At 42.8% G+C, this 17,220-nt stretch overlaps 1 protein-coding gene across 3 annotated transcripts; it reads right to left on the reverse strand.

The window, feature by feature from the left end:
• Positions 1-4,639: 4,639 nt before the first annotated feature.
• On the reverse strand, positions 4,640-16,770 carry LOC110528491 (keratin, type II cytoskeletal 8). Of its 3 annotated transcripts, XM_036984066.1 has the most exons (9): positions 16,215-16,770; positions 14,857-15,065; positions 13,730-13,790; positions 13,437-13,532; positions 13,113-13,277; positions 12,380-12,505; positions 10,179-10,399; positions 5,605-5,651; positions 4,640-5,454 (listed from the first exon to the last, which is right to left on the reverse strand). In XM_036984066.1, the coding sequence occupies exons 1-9, from the start codon at positions 16,689-16,691 to the stop codon at positions 5,084-5,086; spliced, it is 1,773 nt and encodes a 590-aa protein (XP_036839961.1). In that variant the 5' UTR covers positions 16,692-16,770; the 3' UTR covers positions 4,640-5,083. The 3 variants fall into 3 exon arrangements, with proteins under 3 accessions (XP_036839961.1, XP_036839962.1, XP_036839963.1); XM_036984067.1 differs by lacking the exon at positions 13,437-13,532; XM_036984068.1 differs by lacking the exons at positions 4,640-5,454; positions 5,605-5,651 and adding an exon at positions 9,910-9,937 and having other exon boundaries at positions 16,215-16,768.
• Positions 16,771-17,220: the final 450 nt, after the last annotated feature.

Below are 17,220 nucleotides of genomic sequence, written 5' to 3' on the forward strand. Positions count from 1 at the left end.
GAGCTGCACACTCCACTCCCCATCCCCCACGACCAGAGCCTGAGAGTCTAGGGGGTACCATAAACGTACCTTTCAAACACTCCCTGACCTGTGTGACCTGTGCCCTGATAGGTTGCTCGTTTCAGAACCAGCAGCAATCCACTACCTCTCCCACTTTTGATCTCCATGTTCATCTTCCTCAGTGTGTTTAAATACATTTCCTGTGTGTTAACTCTTGGACTGCTATATTCCCATCTAACCGGGGGCGGTGCCAGTGAGTCACAAACCAGTAAAATACTTGGAGACGGGTCGCTCTCTGGGGCAGGTGCTAAAAGTTTAAAACATATATTTAAAAAACGCCCCCCTTCCCCCTCCTGCTCCTGCAGCCAAATTCTCCATAATTCTTTAACATGGGCCTTGATTTTCTGCAAAAACAGAACCATACTGGGGTGGGCAGTATCCGCTGATTATCACAAATGTAGATGGATAAGTTAGTTAGCTAGAGACTAGCTGCTACATTATGCTGTCAGAACAAACTAGTCTTTACTTGATTGTAATTACTGGCAGTCGAACTGCAGTTGCCCCCTTCCCTGTCCCTGACCGTAAGACCGTGTTTTGAGCACATCCAAAGGAACCTTGATTAGCCTACTGGTGGTATTCATCCCAAACTCATCGCCTGCCACTGGTAGGTATAGCTAGAGCATCAGGACAAGTGCAGCAGCGCAATGTCACACTTGCCACACTTAACTTGTATTTGTAAAATAAGAAAATAAAAGAAGGCCATGTGTTCCAGCACCTCCAGGGCTCTATGTGTGAACTTACTTCACGTAAGCCTCTTTTGACTTTTGTCCAAAAAAAAGTCACCCCCAAGGGACAGTTAGTGCCAACAAGACCACCTTACTCTGATCAGAGCCATCCATGGGTTATGCTGGAGCCAAAAGGACCAAGCTACTTTGAGGGAGATCACGTGGTTATTGATGCCCCACACTAACCTGAGAACCACGAGGGAAATGTAAGAAAGCGGTATCTCTGATTGGCCATAAAAAAAACAATCCTGAAAAAAGATACTGTACATTATGAATTATTGTAAATGAAGGGGTGTGTTTTATAAGTCGGAATTTCTATAAATGTGAGTTTATCTTGGGGAGTTTCTCCCATTCTTCTCTGCAGATCCTCTCAAGCTCTGTCAAGTTAGATGGGGAACGTCACTGAGCAGCTATTTTCAGGTCTCTCCAGCGATGTTCGATCAGGTTCAAGTCCGGGCTCTGGCTTGGCCACTCAAAGACATTCAGAGACGACTCCTGCATTGTCTTGGCTATGTGCTTAGGGTTGTTAGTTGTTAGTTGTTGTCCTGTTGAAGGTGAGCGTTTGCCCCAGTCTGAGGTCCTGAGCGACCTGGAGCAGGTTTTCATCAAGGATCTCTCTGTACTTTGCTCCGTTCGTCTTTCCCTCGATCCTGACTAGACTCCCAGTCCCTGTCGCTGAAAAACATCTCCACAGCATGATGCTGTCACCACCATAGGGATGGTGCCAGGTTTTCTCCAGATGTGAAGCTTGGCATTCAGGCCAAAGAGTTCAATCTTAGTTTCATCAGACCAGATAATCTTGTTTCTCATGGTCTAAGAGTCCTTTAGATGCCTTTTGTAAAACTGCAAGCGGCTGTCATGTGCCTTTTACTGTCGAGTGGCTTTCGTCTGGCCATTCTACCATAAAGACCTGAATGGTGGAGGTTTGCAGAGATGGTTGTCCTTCTGGAAGGTTCTCCCATCTCCACAGAGGAACTCTGGTGCTCTGTCAACGTGACCATCTGTTTCTTGGTCACCTGCCTGACCACGATCCTTCTCCCCCGATTGCTCAGTTTGGCCGGGCGGCCAGCTCTAGGAAGTCTTGTTGGTTCCAAATTTCTTCAATTTAAGAATGATGGAGGCCACTGTGTTCTTGGGGACCTTCAATGTGCCTCGACACTCTCCTGTCTCGGAGCTCTGCAGACAATTCCTTCAACTCAAGACTTGGTTTATGCTTTGACATGCACTGTCAACTGTGGGATCTTATATAGACATTTTTGTGCCTTTCCAAATCATGTCCAATCAATTGAATTTAACACAGGTGGACTCCAAGTTGTAGAAACATCTCAATAATTATCAATGGAAACAGGATGCACCTGAGCTCAATTTCGAGTCTCACAGCAAAGGGTCTGAATAATTATGTAAATAAGGTATTTCCGTTTTTTATTTGAAATAAATTTGCTAAAATATCTAAAAACCTGTTTTCACATTGGTATGGTATTGTGTGTAGATTGATGAGGAAAACAAATCATTGAATCCATTTTAGAATAAGGCTGTAACGTAACAAAATGTGGGAAAAGTCAAGAGGTCTGAATACTTTCCGATTGCACTGTATGTGTTGAACCCAAAAATGTAGGTTGGAAGGTAAAACCAAATCAAATATGGATGTGAATGTAAATACTACATGATCATCCTCCATCAGCCAGTGTGCTTCAATAGGCCAGGGCAAAGTGGAAAGAGTCACTCCATGTGCAACCATTTGAAATGATGGTGTAATAGACAACGCACTACTGAAATATTTGGCCTGTGAATTAGAGTATATTCCACTCATGAATTCCACTCATGAATTTGAAAATCATCAACACTGTAAGTTGATGATTTTAGCTTGATACCATAGCAGTTACAGTAACAAGTCACATAGAAAAGTTGATCTTCTGCAATGTTATATGAGGCAGAAATGGCAGGTACTCTAGCCCTTGACTCCCTGAAATTGCTTGTTGCTAGCTACCGGCGGTGGCAGGTAGCTTAGTGGTTGAGAGCGTTGGGCCAGTAATTGAAGGATGCTGGTTTGAATCACCGAGGTGACTTGGTGAAAAATGTGCCCTTGAGCAAGGCACTTAACCCTAATTGCTCCTGTAGGTTCAAAGGTTCTGAACATAAGACTCTGAACAGACAGAAGGCATTACAAGTGTTATTATAACTGTTGTCCTGAGTTTTGAAAAAATACCACTTACATCTGAAAAATGTGCCAAAGTGATAGAACAATGCTGTAATTCTCCCTGACAGCACATAAAGACACATTTTCCATGGTGACAAATGAGAGAGAGAAAAAGAGGGTGTGATCATGTGGGGTTCATACACATACAGTACATTTGTGTGTGTGTGTGTGTGTGTGTGTGTGTGTGTGTGTGTCTGAGTTCATTTGTGTGTGTGTGTGTCTGCGTTGGTGTGTGTGTGTCTACGTTGGTGTGTGCGTGTGTGTGTGTGTGTGTGTGTCTGCATGTGTGCATGTGTGTTTGGAATGTGGAGGGTGTGGTTGGAATGTGGTTTTGGAGAGTTTTGATTGATTGAACTAAGTATAGAAGAGAGTGAATATGCTTCAGGCCAGTACCTGTCTATTAAGACTGATGGTCTAACGATCCAAACACCTTTTAAGGGGATAGTAAATGCTTGTTTGGATAGAAACCCATAGCTTGTTAAGCAATTGCCCAATCAAGTGTGCGTAGGCTCTATTCTCATTGTCACATACCTTGCAATTCTAAAAGGAGGAAAAGGAGAAAATATTGACTGAGTCTTAAAGTTGGATCCATGTATAAATTCTTCTTATTAAAAACCTGCAAAGCATTGTGCACACTCTAAGTATCTGCATGGATACATTCTTCTTACTCGTATTATTATCTATTCTGATGCCTAGTCATGTTATGTGCAGTGCCTTCAGAACCCATGACTATTTCCAAATTTTGTTGTGTTACAAAGTGGGATTAAAATGGATTTAATTGTATTTTTTGGTCAACATTTATGAAAATGTATGAAAAATAAAACGCTAATATATCTTCATTATAGGATGCCATCTTTCCAACAAGTCAGTTTGTCAAATTTCTGCCCTGACAGAGCTGCACATGTCAACTGTAAGTGCTGTTATTGTGACGCGGAAACGTCTAGGAGCAACAACGGCTCTAGCCGGGCCTGTGTCCAAGGGCCCCCCACCTTGTGGCAAAACATTTTAGTGGTCCCACTCTTGATGGCAGAGATAAAAATCTCAGTTTTAATGTTCATTTACTGCAATTATACATATTTTGCCGTGGGGCGGAGATAACATTTAGCAATTTTATAACAAATGTATTGCAATTGTACTCATTTTGCCATGGGGCAGAGTGATACATTTTTCAGTTTTAAAGCACATTTCCTACAATTCTACACATTTTGCCATTACTTATGCCATGTTAATATGATATCTGAGTGAGAATGACTAATACTGCGTCCCCAATCGGTATTTGGCCATGATTACTACAAGTATATTTGGCTAGACTAACTAGACTAGACTATCCAAACATGTACATTGCAAATTGTCAGCTAACTGAGGGACTGACATAACAAGAGAAATGTTTTTGTTTTTATCTTGTTTTTTTTGTTTTTTTTTCAAAATCACATCTGGTGTACTATTCTTACTATTAATAGTGAGTTCCCTTTTTGGGGGGACAGGGGCCCCCTAAGTCACCGCTTATGTCGGTTATGCCTGGAGCCGGCCCTGCATGTACACATTTCATACATTTCCCTTTTGGTGGGGTTTGGCATAAGGATAACAGCATCCTCTCATCAAATGACTCAATGGAAGAAATATGTCACACATCACATACACATTAAGAGGTTGTTTGTTCTCCTAGTGCTTTAATGGGTCTCTGAGCAAGCAGAGAGAAAAACACCTGCTACAATGGCACCTGCTGGTGACTCAGGTGTGGACAGACAAATGAGATGGATAGCTTCCATTGACAGTGAACGAGACCACACAAGTAGGCCAAATAGGCATAAGGGGTTGACTTTCAGGGGCCTTTCAGGAATACATAACCCTTCACATTTACCACTTTAAACCAGACTATTTGTGGGTAGGAAAATTAAGTTACAGTTAGACTGCCTGTGATTCCAGGTGGATCTAATTAGCCTGTTTGAAAGGTCACTGTTTAGCAGGTAAATTATGTACTAACCTGGCTAGAAAAGTCAAATGAATGTGAGTGGAAGGCTGAAAAGTAGGTTGTGGAAGCACAAATCTGTCACAGAAAGAATAAACAAATTCCATGGTCGCCTGTGATGACGAAGTCTCCTCATTCATCTCCTCGGGTGACAGTGGAATCCATGTCTCTGCTGGTGCCTTTGCTGCCTCCCAGGGTGATGCTGGAATCCACATCTCTGCTGGTGCCTTTGCTGCCTCCCAGGGTGATGCTGGAATCCACATCTCTGCTGGTGCCTTTGCTGCCTCCCAGGCTGATGCTGGCATCCACGTCTCTGCTGGTAGAGACCTGGATACCGTTGGTGGCTCCCAGGATGATACTGCCAGGCAGGTCAAAACTGTGGCCTACATGGCTGTTCTCATGGCCACTGATGTAAGTGCTGCTGCTCTTGTATCCGCCTATTGAGCCCTGGGCGTAGCTAGTGGTGTGACTGCTCTCCAGGGGGTAAGAGTTGTAGTTTATTGCTGGAAGTGGAAATGAACATTTCGAGTCATTGAAGTGAACATGGACTCGTGTTATTTATTTATCTCAGTTATTTGACCAGTGCGATGTACAATAAGTACTAAGTATTAAGTGAAACAGAATAGCTGTGGAGTGAGAGGACATTCACTTACAAGAAGACTGTTTGGAGATGCTGACCGACTTGATTCCAGTCACGAGCCTGGGTAAAGAGGTGGAGAGTAAAGAGAAGGGATCATAGAAGTAGAAGGAATAGAACAGGCTTGGAAGCTCTAACCCTGAAGCTCTAACCCTGAAGCTCTAACCCTGAAGCTCTAACCCAGACACTTTAACCCAGAAGCTTTAACCCAGAAGCTTTAACCCTGAAGCTCTAACCCAGAAGCTCTAACCCTGAAGCTCTAACCCAGACGCTCTAACCCAGACGCTCTAACCCAGACGCTCTAACCCAGACGCTCTAACCCAGACGCTCTAACCCAGAAGCTCTAAACCTGAAGCTCTAAACCTGAAGCTCTAAACCAGAAGCTCTAACCCAGAAGCTCTAACCCAGAAGCTCTAAACCTGAAGCTCTAACCCAGACGCTCTAACCCAGAAGCTCTAACCCAGAAGCTCTAACCATGAAGCTCTAACCCAGAAGCTCTAACCCAGAAGCTCTAACCCAGAAGCTCTAACTGTGGCAATTTGACTGGTAGTGGTAGACTCATGGATACACCACGTTGTCTTATGTCAGATTGTGTCACTCCTCGTCGCTCAACCAATCTTTTATGTAGGACGTTGAACACAATTTAAAAAAATCAAGATTTTGCTCATCTGCCTAACACTAGTTCCTGATTTCAAAAATCCCTCCACTCTCGGTATCTATGACACACTGGCTACTGCGGCAAACCATGCTCCAGCTAGCAGCCTAGTGCAAACTTGTTTATGGTAGATAGTTTGCTAGCTTGTTGATAAAGTTGTAAGTCACCAAAGTTATGGGACTGTTCTCAGAAATCAGCATTTATCTGATTCTGACAGCTGGCACTTTGCCTCAATACTTTGTAACATTTGGCCAAAGTGATGACGGCGCAGAGAGTAATGAGCTGTGTTGTAGAACTCAGCACACTAATCACGGCAGAACTAATCACTCTTTGCCATCCAGGACCTCTATATCAGGCTGTATCAGAGGAAGGCCCAACATTTTTCAGAAAAACTGCCAAAGACTCCAGCCACCCAGGCCATAGACTGTTCACTCTGCTACCGTCCATTGGCTCTCAGACAAACAGACTCCGAGACAGCTTCTACCCCCAAGCCATAAGACTGCTAAATAGCCAGACTGCTAAATAGTCAATTAATGGTACCCAAACTATCTGCACTGACTCTATCTTGTGCTGACCCTATGCACACTCACTAGACTCTACAGTATATACACACCATATACACATTCATTCACACACACTACATTGACACTCCCACATAAAACCCACACATATTCACATACACTACATACACACACACACACACTCATAACACACACAAACATACCAACGCAACACAAACACACATACTTACACACACACACTTTTACACTCATCAGTCCTGATGTCTAGTCACTTTACCCTGCCTTCATGTACATATCTAGCTCAAACACCTTGTACCTCTGCACATTTGATCTGGTACTGGTACTCCCTGTATATAGCTCCATTCTTGTGTATTTATTTTATTCCTCTTTTTATTTTATTTAACTAGGCAAGTTGTGTTACTATTTTATTTTTAAACTGCATTGTTTGGAGGGCTCGTAAGCAAGCATTTCAGAGTAAGCATTTCAGCATTGTTAGCATCCCTGCCATATGTTTCATATGAATTAATTTTGCAAGCAGACACTAGCTAGTTTCAACAACAAAACAACTTAACTAGATGTAGAATTGGGTAGTGAAGACTTGCTCATTAAATGATGCTAACTGATGTGGCTCATGCAATTAAACGTATTTTCAGGGGTGTGTATTCGTGGATGCCAAGGGAAGCCAAGCTTCCCCCAAATATGCACAAATTAAAAAATTAAAAAACACAAACTAATTTATCTTTCGTCTCTGTGTTTCATAAATTTACTTCAATTCACAAGAGTCTTAATGTACCGGAGAGAGAATACAAGTTAATGAAACAGCGCCCCTCTGTCTTAGTATTTGTAGCCCATCTATCTGATGTTGTCTGGTCAAAAAGAGTATGACATTGTTCCAGCCCGTAGCATTGAATCACTCTTTGATTGAATGTAAGGGAAGCCAGTGAGCGTTTTGGCCTCCCTTGATAAAAAAAAAATATATTAAATAATAGCCAATGGTCCTAGCGCACAAACAAGTGTTAAGGGAAGCCAGTTTGGATTTGGCTTCAAAGCCAAACATAATTGACAGAAAAAAAATTGAATTATTCCATCATCTTGTTGTGTCCTTGTCATCCGGTGGCTAGTAAAAATCGTCTCCTTCCTAAATTAGCTATGGATGGAGATAGGGATTTGGACTTGTGGTTTTACTTCAATTCTCTGCACTGGCAAATTATTATAAAGGCGATTCTGATCCAACCATAAATGAATACATTGTGCCTCTGGCCTGAGAGGATGGAAGTTCCACATGTAGCTAGATGTAGTATACTGATGTTTACTAGCTGGCCTGGCGCATCGTTGCCAATGAATGGAAGTTATGCTAGCCAGCAAGCATCTTAGCCAGGTAGCCTAGGCCAACAAAAACTAAAGGTGTATACAGTATGACAGAGTCAGAGACCGTTTAGGCTAGATGAAAGAACAGGATGGCATTGGTGTTTCTCTACAAGTTTGGTGAGTCAAAATGTATTTTCTATTTGCACACACACACACACACACACACACACACACACACACACACAGAGAGAGAGAGAAAACAGTAGCATGGACAGCCACATCATGTTTAGCTTACATTGGAATAAATCATTTTGGGTATCTTTTAGATGTCACTGTATTTGACTAAGCATAGGGATTACAGTGGCTTGCGAAAGTATTCACCCCTCTTGGCTTTTTTTCTATTTTGTTGCCTTACAACCTGGAATTAAAATGGATTTTGGGGGGTTTGTATCATTTGATTTATACAACATGCCTACCACTTTGAAGATTAAAAATCTTTTTTATTGTGAAACAAAAAAGACACAAGACAAAAAAACTGAAAACTTGAGTGTGCATAACTATTCACCCCTCAAATCTCTGGAAGACTGAAACAGGTTTCCATCTGGTATTTCCCTGTATTTAGCGCTATCCATCATTCCTTCAATTCTGACCAGTTTCCCAGTCCTTGCCGATGAAAACATCCCCCAGCATGATACTGCGTGGTGGTACATGCTTCACTGTGGGGATGGTGTTCTCGATGTGATGAGAGGTGTTGGGTTTGCGCCAGACAGTGTTTACCTTGATGGTCAAAAACTTTGACCATGACCTGTTTGGAGAGCTCCTTGGTCTTCATGGTACCGCTTGCTTGCTGGTGCCCCTTGCTTAGTGGTGTTGCAGACTCTGGGGCCTTTTAGAGCAGATCATGTGACAGATCATGTGACACTTAGATTGCACATAGGTTGACTTCATTTAACTAATGATGTGACTTCTGAAGGTAATTGGTTGAATCAGATCTCATTTAGGGGCTTCATAGCAAAGGGGTGAATACATATGCATGCACCACTTTTCAGATTTGTAATTTTTTAAACAACAGATTTTTTAAATTTCAATTCACCAATTTTGACTATTTTGTGTATGTCCATTACAGGAAATCCAAATAAAAATCCATTTAAATTACAGGTTGTAATGCAAACAAATGGGAAAAACACCAAGGGGGATGAATACTTTTGCAAGGCACTGTATATGATGTTGAAATGTTGAAGTTGAAATGGTGCTGGAATAGTGGAGGCAGCGCATGTTTTCTTTATGACTTGCGGTATCTCTCTGTGGTTCTCAATCAATAGTTGTTTAGTAGTCCAAAAGTGTTCTAAACATTACCTTGCTTGACCATGCTGTAGGTCATGTAACTGTTGTTACTGTCACACCAGCCTTCGCTTTGGCTACCCCTACCTGTCCAGCTCATGCAATATGTTTTGTGGACTTCACCAGACAGATCTTGCTCTCCGGTTTTGTTATGAAACAAATGTATCGTTTAATTTACTCTGCCACTGTCTTTTTATTGTCTCGGTCTTAGGCCTATTTATCACAGTTGCAAGGCATATGAACTAACAGGTTATAGAACAAACAACGCAATTATCACAACACATACGTTTTAATATAGTTTTTTTTCCTGGCTTGGATTCCCCACTGATTTTACCCACGCACCGCTACTGTGTATTTTTTGTAATGTCAGTTGAGTTGACTCAACAAATCACAGCACGTATTGAAGGGTAAACTTCTTACTTTTACTTCCTGGCCTGGGTACACTCAAATTGCTGCCAGTCCACCCATTATGCCATCATTGACATCATTGACTTGAATGGGGATGTCCCTTCTATTCATTCCTTCTGTGGAAGGGATATTATCAGTGAGAAAATTAACTCATTGGTCATCATCAAATTCTCCTAATGCTAGAGTCAGGTCATTTAACACCATGTCTTAATGCTCTCATGTGTTAATGCTATCCTCCTTACTTCCTGTGACTACTCACTAATCTAAAAGAACGTTACATGAAAGCCTAACTCAGATCAGATCTGAGGGAAAGAGGGAAGGCAGCCACTTAATTTGTGCAGGGCTCAAGGTTCCTACCTGCTCTCCTCTCCCTCCAGCAGCTTCCTGTAGGTGGCGATCTCAATGTCCAGGGCCAGCTTGACATTCATCAGCTCCTGGTACTGGCGGACTTGCATGGTCATGTCCTGTTTGGCTCTCTGCAGGGCCACCTTGAGATCGTTGATGCGAAGCCTGGCGTCCTTCACCGCCAGCTCACCGCGTTCCTCTGCCTTAGGAATCTGGTTCTCCAGGTGGTTGCGCTATTGTCAGATAAATCATATTTTTAGTTGTGTTCCTATTTGTAAATGTTGTTGATCCTACCGCTGAATAGGAGAGACAGTCTATCCACGCTAGAGGTCGACCGATTAATCGAAATGGCCGATTAATTAGGGACAATTTCAAGTTTTCATAACAATCGGAAATCGGTATTTTTGGGCGCAGATGTTTTTTTTAAACAAGTTTTATACCTTTATTTAACTAGGCAAGTCAGTTAATTAAGAACACGTTCTTATTTTCAATGACGGCCTAGGAACAGTGGGTTAACTGCTTTGTTCAGGGGCAGTAGGATAGATTTTCACCGTGTCACCGTGTCAGCTCCGGGGATACAATCTTGCAACTTTACAGTTAACTAGTCCAGCGCAATAACCACTTGCCTCTCGTTGCACTCCACAAGGAGTCCGCCTGTTACGCAGATGCAGTAGAAGCCAAGGTCAGTTGCTAAACTTATCTTATAAAAAACAATCAATCAATCATAATCGCTAGTTAACTGCACATGGTTGATGATATTACTAGTTTATCTAGCCTGTCCTGCATTGCATATAATCGATGCAACGCTGGGGGATGATTTAACAAAAGCGCATTTGCGAAAAAAGCACAATCGTTGGACGACTGTACCTAACCATAAACACCAATGCCTTTTTTTAAATCAATACACAGAAGTATATATTTTTAAACCTGCATATTTAGCTAAAATAAATCCCGGTTAGCAGGCAATATTAACCAGGTGAAATTGTGTCACTTCTCTTGCGTTCATTGCACACAGAGTCAGGGTATATGCAACAGTTTGGGCTGCCTGGCTCATTGCGAACTAATTTCCCAGAATTTTACGTAATTATGACATAACATTAAAGGTTGTGCAATGTAACAAGAATATTTAGACTTAGGGATGCCACCCGTTAAGATAAAATACAGAACGGTTCCGTATTTCACTGAAATAATAAACGCTTTGTTTTCGAAATGATAGTTTCCGGATTCGACCATATTAATGACCAAAGACTCGTATTTCTGTGTTGTTATGTTATAATTAAGTCTATGATTTGATAGAGCAGTCTGACTGAGCGATGGTAGGCAGCAGCAGGCTCGTAAGCATTCATTCAAACAGCACTTTAGTGCGTTTTTCCAGCAGCTCTTTGCAAGCACAGCGCTGTTTATGACTTCAAGCCTATCAGCCTAATGGCTGGTGTAACTGATGTGAAATGGCTAGCTAGTTAGCTGGGTGTGCGCTAATAGCGTTTCAAACGTCACTCGCTCTGAGACTTGGAGTAGTTATTCCCCTTGCTCTGCAAGGGTCGTGGCTTTTGTGGAGCGATGGGTAACGATGCTTCGGGTGTGGCTGTTGTCGATGTGTTCCTGGTTCGAGCCCAGGTAGGGGCGAGGAGAGGGACGGAAGCTATACTGTTACACTGGCAATACTATAGTGCCTATAAGAACATCCAATAGTCAAAGGTATATGAAATACAAACGGTATAGAGAGAAATAGTTCTATAAATACTATATTAACTACAACCTAAAACCTCTTACCTTGGAATATTGAAGTCTCATGTTAAAATGAACCACCAACTTTCATATGTTCTCATGTTCTGAGCAAGGAACTCAAACGTTAGCTTTTTTACATGGCACATATTGCACTTTTACTTCTCCAACACTTTGTTTTTGCATTATTTAAACCAAATTGAACATGTTTCATTATTTATTTGAGGCTAAATTGATTTTTCATTGATGTATTATATTAAGTTAAAATAAGTGTTCATTCGGTATTGTTGTAATTGTCATTATTACAATTTTTTTTTTTTTAATTGTCCGATTAATCGGTATCGGCTTTTTTGGTCCTCCAATAATCGGTATCGGTATCGGCATTGAAAAATCATAATAGGTCTACCTATAATCCACGCTAGGGGTGTTAGATAAAATGGCACTTCTGTTACATATTGACTGAGAGGCATGCAGTATGAGACACTCACCTGACCCTTCATCATGTCAATTTCAGACTGATATCTCATGATTTTACGGTTCATATCTGCGATCTCTGCCTTGGTGTTTTTCAGGTCGTCCCCATACTTCCTGGCTGACACCTGCATCTGTTCATACTGTTACAGAGACAACACATAGAGACATAACAAAACAGTGAAGTCCATGTAATTTAGCTAGCAGATACCTGAGATGGTAGAAATAGCCTTTGTTACCACAATTGCTATGGTAATCGAGAGAGGTTTCACAATGTATAGTTATAATGAAGTAGTGGAGGTGAGCTAGTCATGACCTCACACAGTGACATTATCCTCCCTCAGAGATCTTCCCTGGGGTAACTGTCACCCCAAACTATAGAACTTGAGATTTTATGGTTACGGTGGTTGTTCTAGTATCCACATTAGGATACCACGTAGGCATTCGACATCATAGGATGCTGGTGGGAGGAGCTATAGGAGGACGGGCTCATTGCAATGCTGGAATGAAATTAGTGGAACAGAGTCAAGTATGTGGTTTCCATATGTTTGATGTGTTTGATACAGTTCAAATTATTCCATTCCAGCCCTTACAGTGAGCCCATCCCCCTATAACTCCTCCCACCAGCATCCTCTAATGGACATCCATTCTCAGTGATATGCAAGTATGGACATAGGAGCACAGATAATATTAAATCTCGGAAAGTTTACAAAGGCGTGAGGTGGGGGCCTCACAGGGGAAAGGGCTTACCTTCTGTGTGTACCAAGTCTCGGCCTCAGCTCTGCTGCGGTTGGCGATGTCCTCGTACTGGGCGCGCACTTCAGCGACAATGGAGTCCATGTCCAGGTTACGGCTGTTGTCCATCTCTACCACCACAGAGGTGTCCTTGATCTGGCCCTGCAGCTCACGCAGCTCCTGAAGAACCAAGAGAGGATGAAGAGAAACCTTTAGATTTCATCCGGCATCTACTATTCACTCAATTGATTCCAAATCCAATGGAATCGACAGCATAGGCCAATCCTTCAAATGTTTTCTGTCAGTCTCTCCCATTGCAGTATGGACATGGTACATTACCATATCATAGATACTCCTGAGGAACTCAATCTCATCAGTGAGACAGTCCAGCTTGGCCTCCAGCTCCATCTTGATCATGTATGCAGAATCTGTATCCTAAGAAAGCAGGACATATCTAGTTTCATGTAGGGCGGCAGGTTGGACCAGTAACCGAGCAAGGCACTTAATCCTAACTGCTCCTGCAAGTAAATGTGCTTTTTTACTTCAGCCAATTTGTTGATGTTGTGGTAAAGCAACGATGCACTGCAAGTTATGCATGTAGGGGGGCTTCTATAATGATTCAGTCTACTGACCTTCTTCAGGAGAACAAAATTGTTTTCAGACTCGTTACGCTTGTTGATCTCATCCTCATACCTGAGAGTGGAGAATAGAGCAAGCCTTTTAATCAAACAAGAAACATTTCTGACAAGCTTAAAATCAAATGATGTTTAGGATTAAATATTTAAATTCATTCAAAAATAAAGCTTCTTGAAATCATAATACTGTATTTGAGACCCAGATTTGTAAAGTAGCGCCACTTTCCCAAATTAGCATGCTAATGCTAATGCTTATATCCTGCCTGTTTGGCACTGTCCGGGGGTATCGTCGGATGGGGCCACAGTGTCTCCCGACCCCTCCTGTCTCAGCCTCCAGTATTTATGCTGCAGTAGTTTATGTGTCGGGGGGCTAGGGTCAGTCTGTTATATCTGGAGTATTTCTCCTGTCTTATCTGGTGTCCTGTGTGAATTTAAGTATGCTCTCTCTAATTCTCTCTTTCTCTCTTTCTTTCTCTCTCTCTCGGAGGACCTGAGCCCTAGGACCATACCTCAGGACTACCTGGGATGATGACTCCTTGCGGTCCCCAGTCCACCTGGCCGTGCTGCTGCTCCTGTTTCAACTGTTCTGCCTGCGGCTATGGAACCCTGACCTGTTCACCGGACGTGCTACCTGTCCCAGACCTGCTGTTTTCAACTCTCTAGAGACAGCAGGAGCGGTAGCGATACTCTGAATGATCGGCTATGAAAAGTCAACTGACATTTACTCCTGAGGTGCTGACCTGTTGCACCCTCAACAACCACTGTGATTATTATTATTTGACCCTGCTGGTCATCTGTGAACATTTGAACATCTTGGCCATGTTCTGTTATAATCTCCACCCGGCACAGCCAGAAGAGGACTGGCCATCCCTCATAGCCTGGTTCCTCTCTAGGTTTCTTCCTAGGTTCTGGCCTTTCTAGGGAGTTTTTCCTAGCCACCGTGCCTCTACACTTGCATTGCTTGCTGTTTGGGGTTTTAGGCTGGGTTTCTGTACAGCACTTTGTGACATCAGCTGATGTAAGAAGGGCTTTATAAATACATTTAATTTGATTAATGATAATGACCTTTTCAGGGCAAATGAACCCTCCTAGTTAAACATTTCTAATATGAAGAAAGTACTTACTTGGTTTTGAAGTTCTCCACCAGACCCTTCATGTTGTGCAGGTCCGACTCCAACCTCATCTTCTCGTTGCCCAGGTCGTCCAGCTGTCTGCGCAGGTTGGAGATGTAGGCCTCGAACACGGCGTCGATGTTGGAGCAGGTGGTGGTCTGGTCCTGCAGGAGGCTCCACTTGGTCTCCAGCATCTTGTTCTGCTGCTCCAAGAAACGCACCTTCAGGGACAAAAGGGAAATGGTCAGTGCCATTGACTGAAACTTGTGAAGGAAGGAAGGAAGGAAGGAAGGAAGGAAGGAAGGAAGGAAGGAAGGAAGGAAGGAAGGAAGGAAGGAAGGAAGGAAGGAAGGAAGGAAGGAAGGAAGGAAGGAAGGAAGGAAGGAAGGAAGGAAGGAAGGAAGGAAGGAAGGGTGATGTGCATCGCATCGCTAAGGTGTGGAGAGGGGTAGAATGCCACACATAGATAAGGTTAACCTGGTGGTAAACATAACCGATTTATGGCTTAACCTGCACATTGATCCTTGAGTTCTTTGGTTCTTTAGAAATAACGGGCCCCATTAAGGTAGGTAAAACAATAAGGGATGGTTGAAGCATGTAATCATTGTAGAGATAATTGACCGTTGATAAGCCCTGTGCATGAATGGGCTGATGTATCTGACAGTGAACATGACATTTCCTGTTTGATTGTGAAGGTCTATGGGACACATTGAGCAAGAGAGGACTCTGTGACAAGATCGATTTCTGGCCAACAACAAATCCCTATTTGCCTACAACTACTGAGAAGAAAGATTGTTTTGTGGACCTAAGAGTAAGTAACTAATGTCTAGAAGGGTTTTCCGAACAACAAACCCTGTATTCATACAACTAACCTCGTCTTGTGGTCTCTCTCTGGCCCAATTTCTGTCCACCCTGTCTCCCTTTTTTAGTAAGAGGGAGTTTGGTGATCCCAATTTATTCTGTTAATAACCAAGTTTGTCTTTTATATGCTTGCCTAAAAAGTATGCAATAAGTCATAAATGTACAGTATAATCTATTTCCATAGTTTTGTACACAATGCACGTTCAGTTTTGTACACAATGTTTTGTACACAATGTACATTCAATTATGATTGACCAAAGCAGGGAGCTTATTAAATGAAGGTAAAGGGAATGGTTATAGGTAACATTGAAAATCTGAAACAGATGACTGAAATCATCCTTCAAAGGCCAAGTTAATACAAACCAGGGGTGGACATTGCACTTTTGGGAACACTCCATTGGCCCCATTGTACCAGACGAGCTAAATCAAGCTCAGCTCAAGTGTATGAAAGTATTTGGCATGCACTATGCATTTGACCCTGTTGTGATAGGAACACATGAGGAACTGACCTTATCGATGAAGGAGGCAAAGCGGTTGTTGAGGGTCTTGATCTGCTCCTTCTCATGGGTGCGGACAACCTGGATGTTGGGGTCGATCGCCAGGTTCAGTGGTGCCAGCAGGCTCTGGTTGACCTGAACAGCTGTGATTTGAGGGGGTCCAGTACAGTTCATCGTCCCACCCCCCATACCACCCCCCATACCCATACCGCCGCCAACACCCATACCACCGCCAACACCCATGACCGTATACCCAAACTCCATCACACCCCGTCTTTGCACGGACCCCCCAGCCACAATTACCCTATAACCACCTGCTGCAACGCCCCTGGCGCTGCTGCCAACGCCCCCGTAGGAGCTGCGGACGCTGTAGCTCTGTCTGGCACCGCCATATCCACCGGAGTAGGAGCTGCTGCTGAAGTTCTGAGGGGAGCCCATGCCTGCAGAGGAGGGCCTCACAGAGTAGCTCTTCACAGCTCTGGTGGACATGACAACTTACGTTTTAGCCAGTGTTAGAGGAGGTGGTCTGTGGAGACTGAGAGACTCTCTGTAGATGGAGATCACTGTTCCCTGGCCCTCTTTTTATCTGGAAAGGGGAGGGTCTGATTGGAGTTATGATTGGCTAGCGTGCATTGGGGATGAGCGCAGAATAGAGGAATGCTGGAGGAAAATAATAGAGTCATGTTACATATTTACAGCACACAGATTGAATTTGAGAGAGTACAAAACTTACATAAAAGGGATTGCCTGTCTCATTGAAGCTTTAGATGGATTTGGAGCTGCTTTTCCTTGTTTGCAGCATAAGATATTATCATAATGCTATTCTGACTATTCTTATGATGATTTATTTATGTTAAAGTGTCAATGCAGTTGACCAGTGCAGAATGCATTATATCAGGGTTGGGGAGTTCCTGATTACAAAAAAACTGCAACTGTAATCAGTTACCTGCAAACATATTGTAATTCGATAACAGAGTACTTCTTGTAATACTCTAAAATTGAGAAATGATGTTGGTAA

The sequence above is a fragment of the Oncorhynchus mykiss genome, chromosome 7 (assembly GCF_013265735.2).
Source record: "Oncorhynchus mykiss isolate Arlee chromosome 7, USDA_OmykA_1.1, whole genome shotgun sequence".
NCBI classification, from domain to species: Eukaryota; Metazoa; Chordata; class Actinopteri; order Salmoniformes; family Salmonidae; genus Oncorhynchus; species Oncorhynchus mykiss.